The sequence below is a fragment of the Scyliorhinus torazame genome, chromosome 15, assembly GCF_047496885.1.
Source record: "Scyliorhinus torazame isolate Kashiwa2021f chromosome 15, sScyTor2.1, whole genome shotgun sequence".
NCBI classification, from domain to species: domain Eukaryota; kingdom Metazoa; phylum Chordata; class Chondrichthyes; order Carcharhiniformes; family Scyliorhinidae; genus Scyliorhinus; species Scyliorhinus torazame.
The window spans coordinates 151,478,867-151,503,606 of NC_092721.1; the positions used below are offsets into that span (position 1 = coordinate 151,478,867).

The 24,740-nt window shown below is 45.4% G+C and overlaps 1 protein-coding gene across 1 annotated transcript; it reads right to left on the reverse strand.

Moving 5' to 3' along the window:
* Nucleotides 1–406: 406 nt before the first annotated feature.
* On the reverse strand, nucleotides 407–15,756 carry urad (ureidoimidazoline (2-oxo-4-hydroxy-4-carboxy-5-) decarboxylase). Its single transcript, XM_072476941.1, has 2 exons — nucleotides 15,527–15,756; nucleotides 407–2,028 (listed from the first exon to the last, which is right to left on the reverse strand). Exons 1-2 carry the CDS (start codon nucleotides 15,699–15,701, stop codon nucleotides 1,676–1,678), a joined length of 528 nt encoding a protein of 175 aa, XP_072333042.1. The 5' UTR covers nucleotides 15,702–15,756; the 3' UTR covers nucleotides 407–1,675.
* Nucleotides 15,757–24,740: the final 8,984 nt, after the last annotated feature.

Consider the following 24,740-nt stretch of genomic DNA (forward strand, 5'->3'; position numbering starts at 1 on the left):
AATAGCTGCTTGAAGGTCCCTAATGTTCCTGACTCAACTACTTCCACAGGCAGTGCATTCCATGCCCCCACTACTCTCTGGGTAAAGAACCTACCTCTGATATCCCTCCTATATCTTCCACCTTTCACCTTAAATTTATATCCCCTTGTAATGGTTAGTTCCACCCGGGGAAAAAGTCTCTGACTGTCTACTCTATCTATTCCCCTGATCATCTTATAAACCTCTATCAAGTCGCCCCTCATCCTTCTCCGTTCTAATGAGAAAAGACCTAGCACCCTCAACCTTTCCTCGTAAGACCTACTCTCCATTCCAGGCAACATCCTGGTAAATCTTCTTTGCACCTTTTTCAAAGCTGCCACATCCTTCCTAAAATGAGGCGACCAAAACTATACACAATACTCCAAATGTGGCCTTACCAAAGTTTTGTACAGCTGCATCATCACCTCACGGCTCTTAAATTCAATACCTCTGTTAATGAACGCGAGCACACCATAGGCCTTCTTCACAGCTCTATCCACTTGAGTGGCAACTTTCAAAGATGTATGAACATAGACCCCAAGATCTCTCTGCTCCTCCACATTGCCAAGAACTCTGCCGTTAACCCTGTATTCCGCATTCATATTTGTCCTTCCAAATTGGACCACCTCACACTTTTCAGGGTTAAACTCCATCTGCCACTTCTCAGCCCAGCTCTGCATCCTATCTATGTCTCTTTGCAGCCGACAACAGCCCTCCTTACTATCCACAACTCCACCAACCTTCGTATCGTCTGCAAATTTACTGACCCACCCTTCAACTCCCTCATCCAAGTCATTAATGAAAATCACAAACAGCAGAGGACCCAGAACTGATCCCTACGGTACGCCACTGGTAACTGGGCTCCAGGCTGAATATTTGCCATCCACCACCACTCTCTGACTTCTATCGGTTAGCCAGTTTGTTATCCAACTGGCCAAATTTGAATTGAAACAAACGTTGTAGTCAATGAAATACACCTTTGAAGTGTAGTTACTGTTGTAATGTAGAGACACAGCAGCCATACAGTCCCACACACAATGTGAAATTGTCCAGAATCATTTTTTGATGTTAGTTGAGAATCATGTATTGGTTAGGACAGCAGGAGAATTCACCTATTCTTGTCCTTCCATACCCAGCTGTAATGGAGAAAGGACATCTCACTTGATCTCTAAAACGATGCCACTGGACAGTCGGCACAGATATCCATATTTGAAACACATGAGTGGGGTTTCAACTCGTAATCTTCTGATGCAGAAACAAGAATGACACCCAGTGAGACACAGGCAGCTGGTTTAGGGCTTGGCTTTCTGCATTTTGTACAGTCAGACCAAGGGCATCTTCGGGGACGATACGTTCACTAAATAATACCCATCCACACGAATAAAACAAGGCTGTAATATTTAGGGAAGGGCTGGAGAGAATGTGCAAGTATTTTTCAATTCTTCCGAGTGTAAGACCAAACGAAGCTCAACAAACAGAATCAATTTTAGTTTCGTTGAATTTTTTAGCCTCTTAAAGCGATACATTCAATTTGTGATGTCACATTCTACATTCTACTCGAGGTTTGCACATTTCATTTTGAGAGTGACGGGCTGATTCTCCACATCATTTATTCTCTCTTGCTATTTTGAACCTCTCTGACAGGCAGCCCTTCTTATTAAAGCTTGGTGGCCTGGGCTACTTGGCCGGAGATGTCCAAAAGGCGCAGGTGGCAGATTTTTTTAACCTCCTGGATCCCGGTCTGGAGCTCCTGCTCCGGGCTGTTGCGGATCCTGCTGCCGAGCTGTTGGATTATAGTTTCCTTGTCACTCATCCGGACACAGATCACGAACGGGAAATTAAATCTGCTCTTGTAAGAAGCATTTAATTCACTGGGCTGGAATCTCTGGCCTGCAGTGAGGCTGGTTAAGCCGGCTTGGCTCAACTCTCGCTGGGATTCAGGTGTCAGTGTTCCTCTGAGTAGCTCTCTCCCAGCCAGGTCGGGGTGGCACCGCAGGATTCCCTCTTTCCCTTTACAAAGACAATGCAAGCTTTAAATACACAGTTATGGAAATTGTGATCAACTTTATTCGACTCTTAACACATTGGCGTTAAGGAAAACAATACGTATCACTGACACTGATGGATCTTTCACTGCTATTTCTGAAATCTACGCGGTCACATTGGACCTTAACATTCAATCAAGATAGAGAAAGGGACAAGATGCAGCTAATTTCTGTGATTCAGTGAAATGGAAAAATACTACCTTTTTAAAGTTTTCATTTAAAGAAAATCTATCATGGGATGTTGACAAGGCCAGAAATTGCTGCCCATCCCTAATTGCCTTTGAATTGAGGAGCTTGCTACCCCATTTCAGGAGGCAGTTAGGAATGAACCACATTGCTGTGGGCCAGACCAGGGCAGGATGGCAGATTTCTTTCATCAAAGGGCATTAGTGAACCAGATGAGTTTTTACAACAATCAATGATAGTTGCCATGGCTTTATAATCCCAATTTTATTCATTTATTGAATATCCATTTTGTACTCATGACCCCCAGAGCATCAGCCTGGGCCTCCAGATTACTAGGCCAATGAATAGTCCATCACCACCATTTCTATGCATTCACATATATATAATAGATAACAACGATTTGCATTGATCTAGCACCTTTAATTTTTAAAATATTTGAAGACATTTAACAGGATCAGTTATCAAATAAAATTTGACAACAAACCACATAAATGTATCAGGACAGCTGACCAGAATCTAGTTGAAAGAAGTGTCTTCACGGAGAACAGAGAGCTGGAGAGGGTGGAGGTTCAGGAAGGAAATTCCAGAATTTTGGACCTGGGCAGCTGAAGCCATGGTGAAGAAAATTGGGGATGCACAAGAGGCCAAAATTGGCGGAGCACAGAGATTTGCAAGTTGCAAACAATATTACCATTAAATTGTGTGAGCACATGGCTGCGCACACAAATTAAAGGGACCACATTCTGAAAATTCTTGAGGCACAACAATAAACTTTAACACGAACATTGGCTGTAGGGATGAGGGCAGAGAGTGGGGTTACAGTGATAGGGAGCACAAAGACCACGGAGGAATTTAGAAACAAGGAGAGCTTTGGACTTGTCCAGCCTCGAGTTAATAAAGGAGTGAATGAGGATTTCAATGCAGGTGAAGTGAAGCAGCGGTGGAGACCCCTTGAGCTATAGAGGTGAAAGTAAAGGGGGTTGGTGATTGAGAGGATTAAGGGATTACTACTTAAGGATAATATACATCAGGCTGAAATAGGATACCAATGTTGTGACGAGTCTAGTTCGGCCCCACGCAGTGCCCAGGGAGAGGGATGGAGTCAGGAACTCGGGAACAAAGTTTGTGGCGAGAACCAATGGGTTTCTTAAAATGTAACTGGAGAAAATGTCTGCTCATTCAACATGTCCGACGAGCAGCAAATCAGAGGCAATACTGGGATTGAGAGACAATGGAGTAATCCACAGAATTCCCCAAACATATTAAATCGGAAATTTGATACAACGCACAATATATAACAGCGCACACATCTCTTGAGGTGAATGGTAAAAAAAAAAGTAAATGACTAGAATTATTAGAATAACATCCAGGTTTGATTGTAAATATAACATTGAACAACCTTAAATGTTTTCCCAACCCCAGGCTGCAATAACAGATGGTTAAATTGTTTTATTAAAATCCGTGACTTGCGTCAACTAAATTAGTCAATGAATGAAATCTTTTTTGACACTCTACATAATCCAATACCGCTCATTCCAACCCAACATGCTTGCCCCGCATTTGAAAACTGTGTGATATACTCCTCCAGGTTCAAATAAATGTCTGGTCCTAGCTACTTCATTAGTTTAGTTGGTGAAATCAAAGTAGGACACATTCCCGGTGATTAGGCAATGAGTAAAACATACATAGCATTTCTACCAGAACAGGATGTAGAATTAAGGAGATTCGCAGCGGTTTCATTTTCTTTTGTTTTTGTTTCCTGTGCGAATGAAGAACAGAAGACCGCCTCGAGCCGCAACTGAGTCCCGAAATCCAATCCTGCACCGCCACCTGGCGCTTGATCAGGATCACAGCCTCAGCCCAAGGGAAGGAGCGGCTTTCTCAACCTGGAGATTGCAGCGTCAGTTAGAATGGTGAATTAACAGAGGATCCAGCTTGACAGCAACAGGCACAGCAGACAGCAGCTTGAAATTCATTTCCCAGAGAGTCAATTTTAAAGGTCTGAGGACCTGGAGAGGAGGTTCTGCATTTTCAGCAGATACCGCCTCAACTTTGTATTTGCATAGCCCCTTGAAGGAATAAAACTTCCAAAAAAACTTCACAGATGCATTTGAAAATAAATGATCGAAAGTTTGGTCAAAGAGGTAGGTGTTGATAAGAGTCTTAAAGGGGGAAATTGAGATACAGAGGGGGCGAAGTGCAGGAGAGTGATAGTTATAGGGGACTCTATAGTAAGGGGCACAGATAGGCGCTTCCGTGGAACTGAAAGAGATTCCAGGATGGTTTCTTGCCTCCCTGGTAACTGTGTTCAGGATGTCTCTGAATGAACACAGGTGATCCCAAAGGGGGAGGGTGAACATCCAGAGGTCATAGTACACATAGGTACTAACGACACAGACAGGAAGAGTGACGAGGTCCTGCAGAAGGAGTTCAGGGAGCATTAGGCTAAAAAGCTGGACCTCTAGGTTGTAATCTCAGGATTACTCCCTGTGCTACATGGCAGTGAGGCTAGAAAGAAAAGACCCTGATGGGAGTTATGTGCAGGCCCCCTAGCAGTAGTCAAGATGTGGGGCAGAAAATAAATCAGGAGATAGAGAAAGCATGTAAAAAAGGCAATATCACAATAATCATGTGCGACTTCAATATGTATGTGGACTGGGAAAATCAGGTTGGTAGTGGATCCCAAGAAAAGGAATTTGTGGAATGTTTAAGAGATAGTTTTTTGGAGCAGCTTGTGGTAGAGCCTACTAGGGAACAGGCAATTCTGGATTTAGTGATGTGTAATGAGGCAGACTTGATTAGGGAACTAAGGTGAAGGAAGCCTTTGGGAGCAGTGACCACAATATGATAGAATTTACCCTGCAGTTTGAGAGGGAGAAGCTGCAATCAGATGTAACGGAATTACAATTAAATAAGGGTAACTACAAAGACACGAGGGAGGAGATGGCCAGAGTAGATTAGAAAAGGAGTCTCGCAAGGAAGATGGCGGATCAGCAATGGCAGGAGCTTTTGGGGGTTATTCAGGGGGCACAGCAGAAATTCATCCCAAGGAGGAGGAAACGTGCTAAGGGGAGGACAAGGCATCCATGGCTGACGAGGGAAGTGAAGGACAGCATAAAAGAAAAAGAAAATGCATATAAAGTGGCGAGGATTAGTGAGAAGCCAGAGGATTGGGAAGCCTATAAAGCAAGCAGAGGACAACTAAAAAAGCAAAAAGGGGCGAGAAGATGAAATATGAGTGCAAGCTAGCTAGTAATATAAAAGAAGACAGGAAGAGTTTTTTTCAATATATAAAAGGTAAGAGAGAGGCAAAAATAGACACTGGACCACTGAAAAACATGGCTAGAGAAGTAATAATAGGAAACAAAGAAATGGCAGATGAACTGAATAGTTACTTTGTATCAGTCCCCATGGTGGAAGACACCAGTGGGATGCCAGAGCTCAGGGGGCAGAGGTGAGTGCAGTGGCCATCACTAAGGAGAAGGTTCTGGGGAAACTGAAAGGTCTGAAGGTGGATAAATCAACTGGATCGGATGGATTACACCCCAGGGTTCTAAAAGAGATAGCTGAGGAGATTGTGGAGGCATTGGTGACGATCTTTCTGGAATCACTGGAGGCAGGAAGGGTCTCAGAGGACTGGAGAGTGGCTAATGTAACAGTACTGTTTAAGAAGGGAGGGAGGCAGAAGACGGGAAATTATAGGTCGGTTAGCCTGACTTTGGTCATTGGTAAGATTTAAGAGTCCGTTATTGAAGATGAGATCATGGAGTACTTGGAAGTGCACGATAAAATAGGACTGAGTCAGCGCGGCTTTGTCAAAGAGAGGTAATGTCTGACAAATCTGTTAGAATTCTATGAGGAGGTAACAAGGAAGTTAGACAAAGGAAAACCAGTGGACGTGATTTATTTAGATTTCCAGAAGGCCTTTGACAAGGTGCTGCATAGGAGACTGTTAAATAAGTTAAGAGCCCATGGTGTTAAGATCCTGACATGGATAGAGGATTGGCTGACTGGCAGAAGGCAGAGAGTGGGGATAAAGGGGTCCTTTTCAGGATGGCAGCTGGTGACTAGCGGTGTGCCTCAGGGGTCGGTGCTGGGACACAACTTTTCGCAATATACATTAATGATCTGGAAGAAGGAACTGAAGGCACTGTTGCTAAGTTTGCAGATGAGACAAAGACCTGTAGAGGGACAAGTAGGATTGAGGAATCAAGGGGGCTGCAGAAGGATTTGGCCAGGCTAGGAGAGTGGGCAATGAAGTGACAGACGAAATACAATTGTGGAAAAGTGTGAAGTTATGCACTTTGGAAGGAGGAATTTAGGGGAAATGTTTAGGAAATCAGAAGCACAAAGGGACTTGGGAGTCCTTGTTCACGATTCTCTTAAGGTTAACGTGCAGGTTCAGTCGGCAGTTAAGAAGGCAAATGCAATGTTGGCATTCATGTCAAGAGGGGTGGAATACAAAACCAGGGATGTACTTCTGACGCTGTATAAGGCGCTGGTCAGACCCCATTTAAGGGGGCCGGTTTTGGAGTATTGTGAGCAGTTTTGGGCCCAGTATCTAAGGAAGGATGTGCTGGCCTTGAAAAGGGTCTAGAGGAGGTTCACAAGAATAATCCGTGGAATGAAGAGCTTGTCGTATGAGGAACAGTTGAGGACTCTGGGTCTGTACTCGTTGGAGTTTAAAGGATGTGAGGGGATCTTATTGAAACTTACAGGATACTGCGTGGCCTGGATAGAGTGGACGTGGAGAGGATATTTCCACTTGTAGGAAAAACTAGAACTAGAGGACACAATCTCAGACTCACGGGACGATCCTTTAAAACAGAGATGAGGAGGAATTTCTTCAGCCAGAGGGTGGTGAATCTGTGGAACTCTTTGCCGCAGAAGGTTGTGGAGGCCAAATCACTGAGTGAGCTTAAGACAGAGATAGATAGGTTCTTGATTAATAAGGGGATCAGGGGTTATGGGGAGAAGGCAGGAGAATGGGGATGAGAAAAATATCAGTCATGATTGAATGCCGAGCTGACTCGATGGGCCGAGTGGCCTAATTCTGCTTCTATGCCTTATGGTCTTATGGGGGAAGAGATTTAGTGAGGGTGTACCAGAGTTTATGAACTTGGGCGCTGGAGGCACAGTCTCCGATGGAGAAGCAATTAAAATTGGGATGCCCGAAGTCCAACATTAGAGGTGCACAGATATCTCAGAGGGTTGCAGGGCTGAAGCAGGGGAGTGTAGAGATAGAGAGGGGCCAGTCCATAGAATGATTTGAGAGCAAGGGTGTAGCAGAGCGTTTCCAAGAGTTACCATGATAACCTTCAGACCACTTTCCTTCCTCTGCAAGTGTCTTCACACAGACTAACATGAGGAGATGCGGTACAAATAAACTCATAATGGTCACTTCGGTGACGGCCATGGTGTGAGTGGTCGCACATTTGGAAGCTCCCACTTGTAGAGGTGTTTTTGGACTTTATTCCCGATTAACGGGTGGATGTTTTGATGGAAAAAGGTGCAGGAGTGGTCGAGGAAGAGTTTATTTCACCGGTGGATAAATTTATGTACCAGACGGTGTTTTAGGCGAAAGGAGGTGTTTGAGCAAGAAGCTTTTCCTGCGACACAGAGAAAGATGGCGGAGGGTAAGGGATCGGTTCTACCATCTCAGTGGTCTATGGAGCAGCTGGTGGACTTCTTGAATGAGAAGTTCACCCAGAAGAGAAAGGAATCTCTGGAGGACCTGGTGAGAATGGTCGATCTGCTTAAGGCGGGGTCGACCGCGTGGAGCTAAGGTTGGAGACTCAAAGCCAGGAGATCCAGAAGGTGGAAGAGCCAACTGCATAAGGGGGAGGCTGGAGGGGGCCTCATTTTGGGCACCGATCTGTGGGAATCATAGGTTTGTTCCGGGGAGGCTGGACAGGGATTTTGGGGGCTTGGATTGAGGATTTGGGGATCTATTCATTGGGGGCAGCTTCTCGAGCTTGGAGGGGTTGGTGGAGGAATTTGAGTTGCCCGCCGGGAATGGGTTCCGGTATTTGCAGGTGAGGGATTTTGTCAGGAAGCAGGTACCGTCCTTTCCTCACCTGCCACACCAGGGGCTGCAGGACAGGGTAGTGTCAAAAACAGGGGAAGGTGAGGGTAGAGTGTCGGAAATTTACAAAGAGTTAATGGACTGGGAGGGATGCGTAAGTGGGAGGAAGAGTTAGGGAGGGAGGTGGCTCTGAGGGGGGTGAATGCATTCTCTTCATGTGACTGGCCTTATTCAGTTTAAAGGGCACATATGATTGTGGCTAGGATGAGCAGATTTCTGAAGGGGTGGAGGATAGGTGTGGGCAGTCCGCAGGTGGGCCCGCGAATCATGTACACATGTTTTGGGCTAGTCAAAGCTGGAGAGATTCTAGCGGGGGTTTGCTGATGTTATGTCGGAGGACTTGAGGGTGAAGGTGGTTCCGAGTCCAGAAGAGACGATATTTGGAGTGTCAGAAGACCAGGGAGTCCAGGGGGCAAGAGAGGCCGATGTTAGCCCAGACACAGATCTTATAGGAATGGCGGAACTCAGGACCGCCGAGGCCGAGAGTTTGGGTGAGTGACCCAGCAGAGTTCCTCAGGCTGGAGAAGATAATGTTCGCCCTGAGAGGGTCTGTGCAGGAGTTTCCCCGAGATGGTAGCCATTCATCGACATCTTCAAAAACAGTTAAGATGTCAGCAGCGGGGTGGGGTGGGGGGGGGGGGGGGGTGGGTGTGTACAAAAGGAGATAGGGGAGTTGGGGAGCCGGAGGTGGGACGGTGGGGTGTTCAATATTTATTTATTTTGATTACTTGCATTCAGTTTGCTTTCTTTTTTTACGGTTGTGTTCGATGTATATATATATAAATGCCGCAATAAAATATTTTTCAAAAAAACGAAATAAATTCAGAATGTGTGTTTGCATATCCTGAAAATGTTAACACACATTATAGTTCAGATACTGACCCCTGGGTTGGATTATTTATGACGGCAAAAAAAAAGCCTTTTACATTGTGTGATTTCTTCTCTGAGGAAGAATAGATCCCTGGCCAGTGACAGAGAACTGCCACAAATGGTAGAAATCCACCTCCAGCTTGTTGCTCTATGTGGGGAGTGAGCCCTGGACGCCCTCTCTAGGCATAATGTGGGACACGGTAGGTGGAAGAAGAAGTGTCAGCAGTTTTTATGGATTCACTTTCTAATGGCTTTTTAGCTTCTGCAAAATACATAATCTGTCATTACATTTACTACAAATTCTTTCCTTGTTACTGTAAGTGAAATGACCAATGCTTTGATAATATATCCATGCTCATCTGTCAGCTCAGCTATTTGGCAGCAACAAAGAGAGAAAGACAAGCAACGCGATCCTGACTACTCTGCTCCCAGATATTCTGGCAACTGTTCACATATTCACTGACCGCCATCTTTTTCACACGTTCAGCCAGCTGGGGAAAGGGGTTAATAGGGAGACTATTGAATGTGCTGCAGATAATGGCTTATTTGGAGGATTAAATTATCTGCCACTACTGCTCCATTTTGAATATGTGTGAAGTGCATCACTACAATCCACCCTCAAGCACATGGTAACCTCCACACTGACCTGCAGTGGAGGCTTCTGCATCAGAAGAAATATCTTCAGATCAGGAAGGTGTGGATGTTACCATGGAGTCACTGACACTTTGGGGCTTGAGTGGAGTGGGTTTTCTTTCTACACTCTGTGTGTGGGAACAAAGTATATTCAAGTATCTCTTAGGATTTCAAAGATCATTCAGGCATCTTTCTCATTACTGGCCACCTGGAACCAAGTTCCAGAATTGGATGTCTGACATATATGCAGCTCCATGATTTTATGGCCATGAACCCTCCTGTCAGCATCCCCAGGTATCTGCTTATGTATTAGAAAATACAGGTTGTCTTTGAAGACAAGATACAACTTGCAACAGATAGATTTAGTGAGCAGGACTCAGAGACCAAGACCCCTCAGCCTGAGAAAGCACGCGTGAAATGTAACAGCCAGGAACATCACACCCAACCATCAGCAAAGGAGCACTGAGGAGAGGAGATGTAAGAGCTTGAAAAGATACAAAACATTAGACATCAAGGGAGCTACCTGGGGAGAAGAAAGAGAAGTGAGCTACATAGATAGCTCAACAATAGAGGTTTGGTTGCAATATGTGTTATGTGTGCAGAGTTTGGGGCTTTTGAGTTGCACATATCATAACTGAGAGACATAAAAGCTGTCTGTTATGGTGGTTAGAGTCTGTACATGAATGTATTGTGGGTTGAGAAAGTAATGACATGGACAAAACTGTTTTGCAGTGGCAGATATGGTAGTATGAGCAGTATTAAATGAGCTTGAGTATCTTTTACTTTCATCTCATACAAAGACACTGAGAGTAATGTACCTAAGTTTGTTGACGATACAAAGCTAGGCGGGAATGTAAGTCATGAGGAGGACACAAAGAAGCTACAAAGAACATAGGAACAGGAGTAGGCCATTCAGCCCATCGAGCCTGTCCTGCCATTCAATGAGATCATGGCTGATCTGTGACCCAACTCCATATATCTGCCTTCGGTCCATATCCCTTATTGTTTTAACAACTAAAATCTATCGATCCCAGAATTAAAATTAACAATTGTTATATCTTCAACTGGTGTCTGTGAGAGAGAATTCCAAACCTCTACCACCCTTTGAGTGAGGAGGTTCTTCCTAACATCTCTCCTGAACGGCCCGACCCAGCTCTAATTTTTAGATTATGGCCACTAGTTTTAGAATTTTCAAGCAGTGGAAATAGTTCATCTCAATCTAAAAGAAATAACGGATGCATGGATGCATGTAGAAATGGTACAGCGGTTATCATGGGAGATTTTAATCTGCATGTCGATTGGTTTAACCAGGTTGGTAAAGGCAGCCATGAGGAGGAGTTTATAGAATGTGTCCGGGATAATTTCCTGGAACAGTATGTAATGGAACCTACAAGGGAACAAGCGGTCCTAGATCTGGTCCTGTGTAATGAGGCAGGATTGATTAATGATCTCATAGTTCGGGATCCTCTTGGAAGGAGCGACCACAATATGGTGGAATTGAAAATACAGTTGGAGGATGACAAGGTAAAATCAAACACCAGTGTTTTGTGCTTAAACAAAGGCAATTACAATGGGATGAGAGAAGAACTAGCTAAGGTAAACTGGGAGCAAAGACTTTATGGTGAAGCAGTTGAGGAGCAGTGGAGAACCTTCCGAGCGATCTTTCACAGTGTTCAGGAAAGGTTCATACCGACAAAAAAGAAAGACGGTAGAAAGGGGAAAGATCGACCGTGGATATCTAAGGAGGTGAGGGAGAGTATCAAATTGAAGGAAAAAACATACAAAGTGGCAAAAATTAGTGGGAGACTAGAGGATTGGGAAGTCTTTAGGGGACAACAGAAAGCTACTAAAAAAGCTATAAAGAAGAGTAAGGTAGACTATGAAAGTAAATTGGCTCAGAACATAAAAGCAGATAGTAAAAGCTTCTACAAATATATAAGACAAAAAAGAGTGGCTAAGGTAAATATTGGTCCTTTGGAAGATGAGAAGGGAGATTTAATAATAGGAGACGGGGAAATGGCTGAGGAGCTGAACAGGTTTTTTGGGTCTGTCTTCACAGTGGAAGACACAAATAACATGCCAGTGACTGATGGAAATAAAGATATGATAGGTGAGGACCTTGAGATGATTGTAATCACTAAGGAGGCATTATTGGGCAAGCTAATGGGGCTAAAGGTAGGCAAGTCTCCTGGCCCTGATGGGATGCATCCCAGAGTGTTAAAAGAGATGGCTAGGGAAATTGTAAACGCACTAGTGATAATTTATCAAAATTCACTAGACTCTGGGGTGGTCCCAGAGGATTGGAAAGTAGCAAACGTGACACCACTGTTTAAAAAAGGAGGTCGGCAGAAAGCGGGTAATTATAGGCCGGTAAGCTTAACTTCGGTTATAGGGAAAATGCTGGAATCTATCATTAAGGAGGAAATAACGGGGCACCTGGAGGGAAATTGTCCCATTAGGCAGATGCAGCATGGGTTCATAAAGGATAGGCCGTGTCTGACTAATTTGGTAGAATTTTTTGAGGACGTTATCAGTGCAGTAGATAACGGGGAGCCAATGGATGTGGTATATCTGGATTTCCAGAAAGCTTTTGACAAGGTGCCACACAAAAGGCTGCTGCATAAACTAAAGATGCATGGCATTGAGGGTGAAGTGGTAGCATGGGTAGAGGATTGGTTAACTAACAGAAAGCAGAGAGTGGGGATAAATGGGTGTTTCTCTTTTTGGCAACCTGTAACTAGTGGGGCCCCTCAAGGATCAGTGTTGGGCCCGCAGTTGTTCACAATTTACATAGATGATTTGGAGTTGGGGACCAAGTGCAATGTGTCAAAGTTTGCAGACGACACTAAGATGAGTGGTAAAGCAAAAAGTGCAGAGGATACCAGAAGTCTGCAGAAGGATTTGGATAGGTTAGGTGAATGCGCTCGGTCTGGCAGATGGAATTCAATGTTGCCAAGTGTGAGGCTATCCATTTTGGGAGGAATAACAGCAGAATGGATTATTATTTAAACGGTAAGATGTTAAAACATGCTGCTGTGCAGAGGGACCTGGGTGTGCTGGTGCACGAGTCGTAAAACGTTGGTGTGCAGGTGCAACAGGTGATTAAGAAGGCTAATCGAGTTTTGTCTTTCATTGCTAGAGGGATGGAGTTCAAGACTAGGGAGGTTATGCTGCAATTGTATAAGGTGTTGGTGAGGCCACATCTGGAGTATTGTGTTCAGTTTTGGTCTCCTTACCTGAGAAAGGACATATTAGCATTGGAGGGAGTGCAGAGGAGATTCACTAGGTTGATCCCAGAGTTGAGGGGATTAGATTATGACGAGAGGTTGAATAGACTGGGACTGTACTCATTGGAGTTTAGAAGGATGCGGGGGGATCTTATTGAAACATATAAAATTATGAAGGGAATAGATAGGATAGATGCGGGCAGGTTGTTTCCACTGGTCGTGGAAAGCAGAACTAGGGGGCATAGCCTCAAAATAAGGGGAAGTAGATTTAGGACCGAGTTTAGGAGGAACTTCTTCACCCAAAGGGTTGTGAATCTCTGGAATTCCTTGCCCAGTGAAGCAGTTGAGGCTCCTTCTTTAAACGTTTTAAAGAAAAAGATAGATACCTTTCTAAAGAATAAAGGGATTTGGGGATATGGTGTACGGGCCGGAGAGTGGAGCTGAGTCCACAAAGATCAGCCATGATCTCATTGAATGGCGGAGCAGGCTCGAGGGGCCAGATGGCCTATTCCTGTTCCTAGTTCTTGTGTTCTTGTGTACCCTGTTTTTCTCTGATAATATCTTGAGTACTTCGATCAGATCACCCTTTAGCCTTCTAAATTCTAACACAAATAGGTCTAATTTGAGTAATCTCTCCTTGTAACGCAACCTCTGTAATCCAGGTGTCATTTTTGTAAACCTGTGCTGCACTCTCTCCAAGGCCAAAATATCCTCCCCAAGGTGTGGTGCCCAGAACTGCTCTCAGTACTCCAAGTGGGACCTAACCAGGGTTTTGTATAGCTGCATTATAATCTCTGTGTCTTTATATCCCAATCCTTTATAATATAGGCTAGCACTCCATTAGCCTTTTTGATTATTTTATGCACTTGTTCCTGGCATTTTAAAGACCTATGCATCTGCACCCACAAGTCTCTTTGGACCTCCACCTACCTAACCTCTTTCCATTTAGAAAGACTCTACTCTATCCTTTTTTGGTCCAGAATGGATAACCTGACAAGTGCTTATATTAAATTCCATCTGCCACAATTTTGCCCATTCACCTAGTCTGTCAATATCTCCTTGCAATATTATGCATTTTAGGCTGTCTACAATGCCACCTAACTTTGTATCATGGGTAAATTTAGATATATGACTTTCTACGCCATCATCTAAGTCATTAATGAATAGTGTGAATAATTGAGGCCCCAACACATGTCCCTGTGGTGCACCACTAGTCACCCGCTGCCAATATGTGTAATTACCCATTATCCCCATTCTCTGTCACCTGCCACTCAACCAGTTTCCTCACCATGTCAATAATTTGCCCTCACCTCAGTGGGCTTCCATCTTATTTAACAGTCTTCTGTGTGGGACTTTATCAAATGCCTTTTGGAAGTCCATATAAATAACACCCATTGACATTCCCCGATCCACTACCTTAAATCACCTCCCAAAAAATTCAATACAATTAGTCAGGCATGACCTTCCCTTCATGAATCCATGCTGGTTCTGCCTGATCGACCTCAATGTTTCAAGGTGTTCAGTAACCCCATCCCTGATTATAGACTCCAGCAATTTCCCCACGGCAGACATTAGCGTAACTGGTCTGTAATTCCCTGGTTTCTCCCTTTCACCCTTCTTAAAAAGTGGAGTGGCATATGCAATTTTCTACTACTCACCTACTCCTGAATCTAGGGACTCTGGAAAATTATAGTTAGGCATCTACAATGAGCTCCTGTACTTCCTTTAACGTCCTCTGATGGAAACAGTCAGGTCCTGGGGATTTGTCACTTTTTACTTCAATTAATTTCCTAGTTAGTGATGCTGCACTTACATTAATTTTTATAGACTGGTTAATTGAACAGACAGCACATAGCATGTTGGGATGTAATGTGGGGAAGTGTGAGACTGACTTTGGAGGGTCGACTGAGCTAGGTGTGCCTTTGCCATGTCTGAGACTAATGCCCAGGTCAGTGCTGGGTGATTTGTCCATCTTTATTTGTTTGAAAGTTTTTCCTAATGATTTGATACAGCTGAGATGCTTGTTAGACCTTTTCATGAGGGCATTTAAGTCTCAAGCATGGTGTTTGTGGAGTCACATTTAGTGCAGAATGTGTAAGAACAATAGATTTCTTTCCCCAAAAGGACATTAATGAAGCAGTTGGATTTGACTGCAATTGCAGATCTATAGGGTCGCCATTACTGGTGCTAGCTTTTACAATAATTTGCCTAACTGACTTAAATCCCCCAGCTGCCCTGGTGGGATTTGAGCTGACAATGCGTTGTGAAACAGAGTCTCCGGTTTCTGAATCATCATGCTCCAATTCACTGGGTTACAGTCCAGCAACATTCAGAAGAAAAAAGGCGGGTTATCAGACTGGGTGTCTAACTGAAGATTCTGCACATTTCAACTTAGTCTAAGTTGATAATTGCTTGTTGAAATCGAGTTTTCAAATGTGTGTGAGCTCATTTGTTTTCCTTACCTGACCGAGGCAGGGAATCTATAAAATCCCCAATGTTTTTCTCCAAGGCGCTCACACTTGAAAAGGGGCGACCTGCCCAAACTGCAGCTGCAACGAGGGGACATTTCTCAACCACATTCCCAAACACATCGAGAAAGTGTTCGTAATTCATGGAGTTAACAGTTTGCATTTCCATGACTGTTTACGGCTGTTGCAGAGAACAGAATGTAAAGGTCGGGCGGGAAGCAGTCCTTTGGTATTTATACTGAATGACACTGAACGCAGGGTCAGTGCACCTGCATGTTAGAAACACACCAGGCTCTGTGGCTGCAAAGGTCGGGCAGACAACAATTCCTGCAGCTTTTTGGGTGGGAATGGTGGTCGCTGGTCATCTGATTTATATAATCGGTGGTCCCCTGGAGAGGGTTGGGATGGGGGAGGGGGTCTGGCTGAGTAGTCCCAATCAGATTTCTGCCAGCTGATTTCCCAATATTTTGAATGAATGAAATTGCTTATTGTTACAAGTAGACTTCAATGAAGTTACTGTTGAGATGCACCTGCTGCCCAGTATCACCTCATGGAGTCTGGTCATTGAGCCTCCCTTAAAGCCGAGCTTGGATGGGCAATCAAAGTTTCAAGGATATAGAAACAGAAAGATATAAGCAAATGCATTGCCGATTATCAAAATGATGCCTTGCAGGATAGGCTTACCCAGACCACCCAGCAATCCCTCTAGCTACCCTGTCCATGAACCCCAATCTCCTCGGCTTGAGCCATCATGTACCTTGGCGACCTCCTTTCTGATGTGATCAGCCAGATTGGTGGTGTTCTCTGACGTGTCTGGTATGTAGGTGCAACATTCTGACCCTATCAGGGTGCAGGTCCTTTCGTTTTCCACCAGTATAAAGACTAAGGCCATTCTGTTTTATATCCGAATAGCCACCATTTCTGTGCTGATCTCGTCCAGTGCCCCCGCAGTATCGTTTGCTACCTTTTCTAGAGCCGCTGCCATATTTATGGATTACCTGGCTATCTTTCCTGTCCCATATCAGGGAAGCAAAATGGAGAAGAACAGCTGTCTCGATTATTGCCCTTCTCTTTCTATGGATGTTCAAAGCATTTCGGGGAATTGATATAACATGGTAAATATAGGGAACTACATAGCTCAGGTAGCAGGACCCTGACCAATTGATGGGCAACCAGGGATAAGGGTTATGTCCGCAAATAAAGTATGCGCTATTGTCAGACGCGAATCCATCCACTACCTCAGGATACCAGCGTTCAGAGAAAGTCTTTACACTCGCAAGGTTGTTAAGACTCGTCAGTAGGGGCGAGTTGGTGTGCTCAGAAGTGTCAAAATAGTGGGAGCAGTTACTGTATCCCACCCGATAACTCTTGGTATGGTTTTTCACCAGGCATATGGATCCTGGCAGTCTTCCCATACCTGAGGTGTTCATGAGGGCCAGTGATGGGGGGGGGGGGGGGTTAGGGTTTGATCATAGTTGGGTTGGTACCATCCTTTGAAGGCATTGAGTGGATAACCTGCCAATTGCCAGAACTTGGCATCCCCAGTTACATCGACCAGGTACCTCACGATTTGGTACCTTCTTAGTGCCTCCACCCCTCGCGGGAGAAGGATGAGCAGGAGGTATTCTGGAAGAGATACCATTCCGCAGTTCAGGATGTACTAAAAGGAATTGGCCTTAAGGGGATGCCCCATTTGGAGTGTATTGGCTTGTGAGCACAGACCCAAAAGCTCAAGAGATTTGATTCTTTCGCATATACCGAGGACATGTACAAGAATGTGTTCACATGTAATTCAGCTGTCAGCAAAACAAAATGAAGAAAAGCACAGAAAGCCGAGTATGGTCAGTCCAGTTCCCCTGTTTCCTGATCGGGGACCCTTTTGCAGTGCGACTCGTGGATCCATGTTGACCGTCCCTTGACCTTTACTGCTGTGTTGGTAGTTAGTAGAACTTGGAATGGACCTTCAAACCTTGGGTGTAGGTTGGTCTTTCTCTTGAAGGCCTTCACACCCACAAATTCTCTTGGCTCGAGGCTATGGCATTTCCCTTCTGCTGATCTTTGATCTGTGAATGAAAGCTAGAGATTATTTTCCTTAGGGCAATATAATAATTCAGCATATTCTCTTCCATCTTGTGGATGTCCATTTGTTTTGCCGTAAAGGACGCTGAAACAGGAAGCCGTTAGGGACGCTACATGACAATCTTGGGTGGTGAAAGTCCTGTTGTTCTGTTGGCTGCTGATCACATTATCATTAATGCCAGAGGTAATAGTTCAACCCATTTTAGTCCAGTTTCATCACACAATTTTGCTCGCTTATTCTTTAAAACTCCATTATATGGACTTCCGGTGACGGCGGGCGGGAGGCAGCTGCACATTGGAGGGCTCCCGTTCGGGAACGGCATTTTCGCGGAGTAACGTCCGGTCCTAGGGCCAGCGACGGCAGTAAAAGTCGGGGGATAGCGCAAGGAGAAGAAGGATGTTGAAAATCACCAAAAAAACAGTCGGGAAAAAAGCGGCTGAAAGTCCGTTGGAGAGTGGAAAGGTCACCGCGGGGTCAACAAAGAAAATGGAGGCTGGAGCACCAGGGAAGGCCGCAGTGCTTACGGCTGAAGAACTAACTAAGGTGATGGCTGCGGAATTCCAAAAGCAGTTGGCGCAGATTGAGAAATGTATGGAGATGGTGAGGAAGGAGATGAGGGAAGTTTTGAATGTGCTGGTGGAGGAGGCGGTTTCCCCGGTGAAGACGGCGGTGGCATGCGCAGTGGCGGAGGTGCGAGAGCAAGGGGAGGTGCTGAAGGAAGTGGAGAAGACGTTATTGCAGCACGGTGATCAACTTGCCTCGATGGGGAAAGAGATGTGGAAGGTGATGGACACGAACAAGAATCTGAGAGGAAAAATGGAAGATCTGGAAAACAGATCCAGGTGACAGAATTTGAGGGTCGTGGGGCTGCCCGAAGGAGTTGAAGGACCGAAGCCAACTGAGTATTTTGCCGCGATGCTGGCAAAACTACTGGGGGAGGGGGAGGACCCCTCCCGATATGAACTGGATCGGGCTCATCGGTCGTGGAGGCCTATACCAAAGGCGAGTGAGCCGCCAAGGGCAGTGACTCTGTGCTTCCGTAGGTACAGTGTGAAGGAGAAGGTCCTGAGCTGGGCCAAGCAGAAGCGGGTGGTGCAGTGGTCTGGAGCTGGTATACGTGTATACCAGGACTTTACGGTGGAGCTGGCGAGGAGGCGGGCTGCCTTCAACCGGGTGAAGAGCGCACTGTACATTGGCAAGGTGTAGTGCGGCATTGTATATCCAGCGAAGCTGAGGGTGACTTACAAGCTCAGGGTCTTTTATTTTGGAACGGCGGAAGCAGCGGAGGAGTTTGCGAAGGCAGAAGGACTGTGGCAGAACTGACAAATTGAGGAATGGCCATGTGCCGATGTAACCTCATGACTGTATTTTCTTCTTTTTTTTTGTATCACTGCGCGCGGGTGTAGAGGCTAAAGGAACCAATGCTGCATATATTTGGACAAGGGAAGGGACGGGACTTTCCCTCGAAAGGAGGGCTCTTTGGGGTGTAGGTGGATATGCGGGGTTTGTGCGCTAAAAGGGGATCTTTGGTCTTTCCTCGGGCCGGGCAGGGGGGAAAGGGACCTGGGCGGGGGCCTCCACGCTGGCCGGTTTAAGCCGGCCAGTGAACGGGAGTGAGGTGGGGGGAGGGGCTGCGGCCATCGGAGCCTGACAGAACGGGGTCCGATTGGTCTAGCCGGGGTGGAAAGTTGGGGGGAGGGAACCGAGGTTGGGGGAGGGAACCGAGGTTGGGAGGAGGAGTTTTACAAGAGGCATTGGACGGGAGGAGCTGGAGACTTGGGGGGGGGGGGGGGGGGTGTACAACTTTGGGGTATCATGTACGGAACTCTCTTAGAGGCTGGATGGCATTGGTTGGGGGGGTGGGTGGGGGGGTGGGTGGGTGGAGAGCCGTGTAGATTAAGGGTGACTACGGGTAATCCCTGATTCCTTTTTGTCATTTGTTTATGTAAACAGGTGGGTTGAGGTTTGGGGGTTGGTGGGCGGATGGGATTGTTGTTATTATGGGGATTGACATATCTTGTTGATTATTGTTTATTGTTGATGGGTATAAATGTGGGAGAAAACGTGAAAAAGGAGAATAAAATTTTTTTTAAAAACAAAAAAAACTCCATTATATCACTCCACCAGTCCAACTGAATGTGGATGGTAGCTGCTGTGAAAATGCTGATCAATTTGCTAAGCATTACACACTTCTCGTCTAACAGTTCCTGTAAAATGTGACCCATTGTCCATACGTCCATAAGCCATAGGAACAGAATTAAGCAACTCAGCTCATTGAGTCTGCTCCGCTATTCAATCATGGCTGATATTTTTCTCATCCTCATTCTCCTGCCTTCTCCCCATAACCCCGATCCCTTATTAATTTAGAACCTATCTGTCTCTGTCTTAAAGACACTCAGTGATTTGGCCTCAGCCTTCTGTGGCAAAGTGTTCCACAGATTCACCACCCTCTGGCTGAAGAAATTCCTCCTCATCTCTGTTTTGAAGGATTGTTTCTTTAGTCCGATATTGTATCCTCTGGTTCTAGTTCTTCCTATTATTGGAAACATCCTCGCCATTCTATCCAGGCCTCGCAGTATCCTGGAAGTTTCAATAAGATCCCCTCCTCATCCTTCTAAACTCCAATAAGTACAGACCTAGAATCCTCAACCGTTCCTCATATGACAAGCACTTCATTCCAGGGATCATTCTTGTGAACCTCCTCTGGACCCTTTCCAAAGCCAGTACATCCTTCTTTAGATACAGGGCTCAAAACTGCTCACAATACTCCAAATGGGGTCTGACCAGACCCTTTTACCGCCTTGTAATCTAGCCCTCTCGACATTGCACTTGCCTTCCTAACTGCTGACTGAACCTGCACCTTAACCTTAAGAAAATCTTGAACAAGGTCTCCCAAGTTCCTTTGTGCTTCTGATTTCCGAAGCATTTTCCCACTTTGAAAATGGTCTATGCCTCCATTCCTCCTTCCACAGTGCATATCCTCACACTTTTCCACATTGTATTCCATCTGCCACTTCATTGCCCCCTCTCCTAGCCTGTCCAAGTCCTTCTGCAGCCCCCTTGCTTCCTCAATACTACCTGTCCCTTTACATATCTTTGTATCATCTGCAAACTTAGCAACAGTGCCCTCAGTTCCTTCTTCCAGATCATTAATGTATATTGTGAAATGTTGTGGTCCCAGCACAGACCCCTGAGGCACATCACTAGTCACCAGCTACCATCCTGAAAAAGACCCCTTTATCCCTACTCTCTTCTGCCAGTCAGCCAGTCTATCCATGCCAGGATCATAGCCTTAACACCATGGGTTCTTAACTTATTTAACAATCTCCTATGTGGCACCTTGTCAAAGGCCTTCTGAAAATCCAAATAAATCACATCCAATGGTTCTTCTTTGTCTAATTTCCTTGTTACCTCTTCAAAGAACTCTAACAGATTTGTCAGACATGACCTCCCGTTGATGAAGCCATGCTGATTCAGTCCTATTTTATCATGCACTTCCAAGTACTCCACGATCTCATCTTTAATAATGGACTCTTAAATCTTACCAATGACCAAAGTCAGGCTAACCGGCCTAGAATTTCCCATCTTCTGCCTCCCTCCCTTCTTAAACAGCAGTGTTACATTAGCCACTTTCTGGAACCCTCCCTGCCTCCAGTGATTCCTGAAAGATCGCCATCAATGCCTCCACAATCTCCTCAGCTATCTCTTTTAGAACCCTGGGGTGTAATCCATCCGATCCAGGTGATTTATCCACCTTCAGACCTTTCAGTTTCCCCAGAACATTCTCCTTAGTGATGGCCACTACACTCAACTGTGCCCCCTGATTCTCCTGGAGTTCTGAAATCCCACTGGTCTCTTCCACCGTGAAGACTGATGCAAAGTAACTATTCAGTTCCTCTGCCATTTTTTTGTTTCCTATTATTACTTCTCCAGCCATATTTTCCAGTGATCACATGTCTAGTTTTGCCTCTCTCTTACCTTTTATATATTGAAAAAAACTCTTCCTATCTTCTTCGATATTACTAGGTAACTTGCACTCAAATTTCATCCTCTTCTCTCTTATTTATTTTTTAGTTGTCCTCTGCTCGCTTTTAAAGGCTTCCCAATCCTCTGGCTTCCCATTAATTCTCGCCACTTTGTATGCTTTTTCTTTAGCTTTTATGCTGTCCTTGTCTTCCCTCGTCAGCCATGGATGCCTTGTCCTCCCCTTTGCATGTTTCCTCCTCCATGGGATGAATTTCTGTTGTGCCTCCCGAATAAGCGCCCAAAACTCCTGCCATTGCTGTTCCACTGTCTTCCCTGCGAGACTCCTTTTCTAATCAGCCCTGGCCTCCTCCCTCGTGTCTTTGTAGTTACCCTTATTTAATTGTCATACTGTTACATCTGATTGCAGCTTCTCCCTCTCAAACTACAGGGTAAATTCCATCATATTGTGGTCACTGCTCCCTAAGGGTTCCTTTACCTTAAGATCCCTAATCAAGTCTGCCTCATTACACATCGCTAAATCCAGAATTGCCTTTCCCTAGTAGGCCCTGTCACAAGCTGCTCCAAAAAACCATCTCATCATAGAATTTACAGTGCAGAAGGAGGCCACCCGGCCCATCGAGTCTGCACCAGCTCTTTGAAAGAGCACCCTATCCAAGGTCAAACACCTACACCCTATCCCCACAACCCAGCAACCCCACCCAACACTAAGGGCAATTTTGGACACTAAGGGCAATTTAGCATGGCCAATCCACCTAACCTGCACATCTTTGGACTGTGGGAGGAAACCGGAGCACCCGGAGGAAACCCACGCACACACGGGGAGGATGTGCAGACTCCGCACAGACAGTGACCCAAGCCGGAATCGAACCTGGGACCCTGGAGCTGTGAAGCAATTGTGCTATCCACAATGCTACCGTGCTCTTAGACATTCCACAAATTCCTTTTCTTGGGATCCACTACCAACCTGATTTCCCAGTCCACCTGCATATTGAAGTCCCATGATTATTGTAATATTGCCATTTTTACATGCCTTTTCCATCTCCTGATTTATTTTCTGTCCCACATCCTGACTACTGCTCGGCAGCTGTAAATAACTCCCATCAGGGTGTTTTTACTTTTGCGATTCCTCAACTCTACCCACAAAGATTCTATGCTTTCTAATCCTATAGCGCTCCTTGCTATCGATTTAACCATTCCTTACTAACAATGCAACCTTTGCCCATCTGCCTGTCCTTTCTATAGGACACATATCCTTGGATGTTTAGTTCCCAGCCCTGATCCCCTTACAGCCACGTCTCTGTGATGCCCACAACATTGTACAGACCAATTTTAATGTGCGCAACAAGCTCATTTACCTTGTTCTGTATACTGCGCGCATTTAGGTGCAACACCCTCAGACTTGCATTGATCACCTTCCTTCTCGCACTTGTCACCTTTTTTTGCTTGGCCTGAGGGTGATGTTGTTCTCTTATTTTTGTTCTCTATTTTCCCTTCAGTTATGACACCTTCTAAGCTAACGCTCTGGTTCCCACCCCCATGCCATACTAATTTAAATCCTCCCGAATGACTCTAGCAAACCTCCCAGCCAGGATATTGGGGGCCCTCCAGTTTAGATGTAACCCGTACTTCTTGTTCAGGTTGCACTTGCCCTGGAATAGATCCCAATGGTCCAGAAAACTGAAACACTCCATCCTACACCATCAGTTTAGTCAGGTGTTTAGCTGCACTATCCTCCTATTTCTAGCCTCACTGGAATGTGGCACAGATTACAACCCTAGAGATCCTGCTTTTTGGTTACTGCCTAACTCCCTGAAGTCCTTCTGCAGGACCTCATCACGCTTCCTGCCTATGTCATTTATACCTATGTGTACTACGATCTCTGGCTGTTCACCCTCCCCCTTCAGGATGTCCTGCGCTTGTTCAGAGACATTCTTGACCCTGGCACCAGGGAGGCAACATACCATCCTTGAGTCTTTTTCATGTCCACAGACGAGCCTATCTGTGCCCCTTACTATAGGGTCCCCTATAACTATCGCTCTCCTGCACTTTGCCCTCCCCTGCTGAGCAACGGAGCCAGTTGTGGTGCCACTGTTCTGGCCACTGTTTTCCCCTGATAGGCTATCCCCCCCAACAGTATCCAAAACGGTATACCTGTTAGAGAGGGGGAGAGCCACAGGGGATTCCTGCACTGACTGCCTGCCCTTTCTAACGGTCACCCATCTGCCTGTCTGCACCTTGGGTGTGACCACGTCTCGATAACTTCTATCTATGATGCTTTCTGCCACCTGCATGATCCTAAGTGCATCCAACTGCTGCTCCAACCGAAGCACGTGGTCTGTAAGAAGTTGCCATTGGTTGCACTTCCCGCAGACATAGTCGACCGGAACGCTGTAAGCGTTAGGGATCTCCCACATCTCACTGCACCCCGCTGAGTGACATTTATGCACTAGTTAATTAATTCAAAGTAAATACACAAATTGTTATCATATTAAGTTACAATTAACTATATGGCCCTGGCGCTAGACTTTTACTGTAAAATTGAATGTCAAATACTAATCTCTGCCCTCAGGTTCAGTTACATCTCTACCTAGTTAATTAATTAGTTTTTTTAAATTAAAAAAAATATTTTTATTCTCCTCCTTTTTCACATTTTCTCCCACATTTGCACCCATCAACAATAAACAATAAGCAGTAACAAATATAATGTCAATCCCCGTATCAACAACAACAATCCCATCCTCTCACCAAACCCACAAACAACTGCCCGCATGTTAACATAAACAAATAACAAAAAGGAATCAGGAATCACCCATAGTCACCATTAACACACACAGTCCCCCTCCCCAACCCTCCCAACCCCACCCCCCCAACTAATGTTCGATGTTATCCAATTCTTGAAAGTGCATAATGAATAACGCCCATGAATTGTAGAATCCCGCCATCCTTCCCCTCAGTTCAAACTTAACCTTCGCAAGAGTTAAGAATTCCAACAGGTTCACCCGCAATGCCAGGGCATAGGGTGGAGAGGTTGCTCTCCAATCCATCAGGATCCGCCTTTGGGTGATCTACGAGGCGAAGGCTACAACATCTGCCTCCGTACCCATTTCCAACCCGTCTGGTCCGACACACCGAATATGGCCT

What these genes read in the sequence shown, in the direction of transcription:
- urad (XM_072476941.1), bottom strand. Translation starts at nt 15,701, where the DNA reads ATGGAAATGCAAACTGTTAACTCCATGAATTACGAACACTTTCTCGAT. An exon ending in AGATTCCCTGCCTCGGTCAG is followed by an intron (nt 2,029 to 15,526) that starts GTAAGGAAAACA and finishes GTCTTTGTAAAG; the next exon opens with GGAAAGAGGGAATCCTGCGG.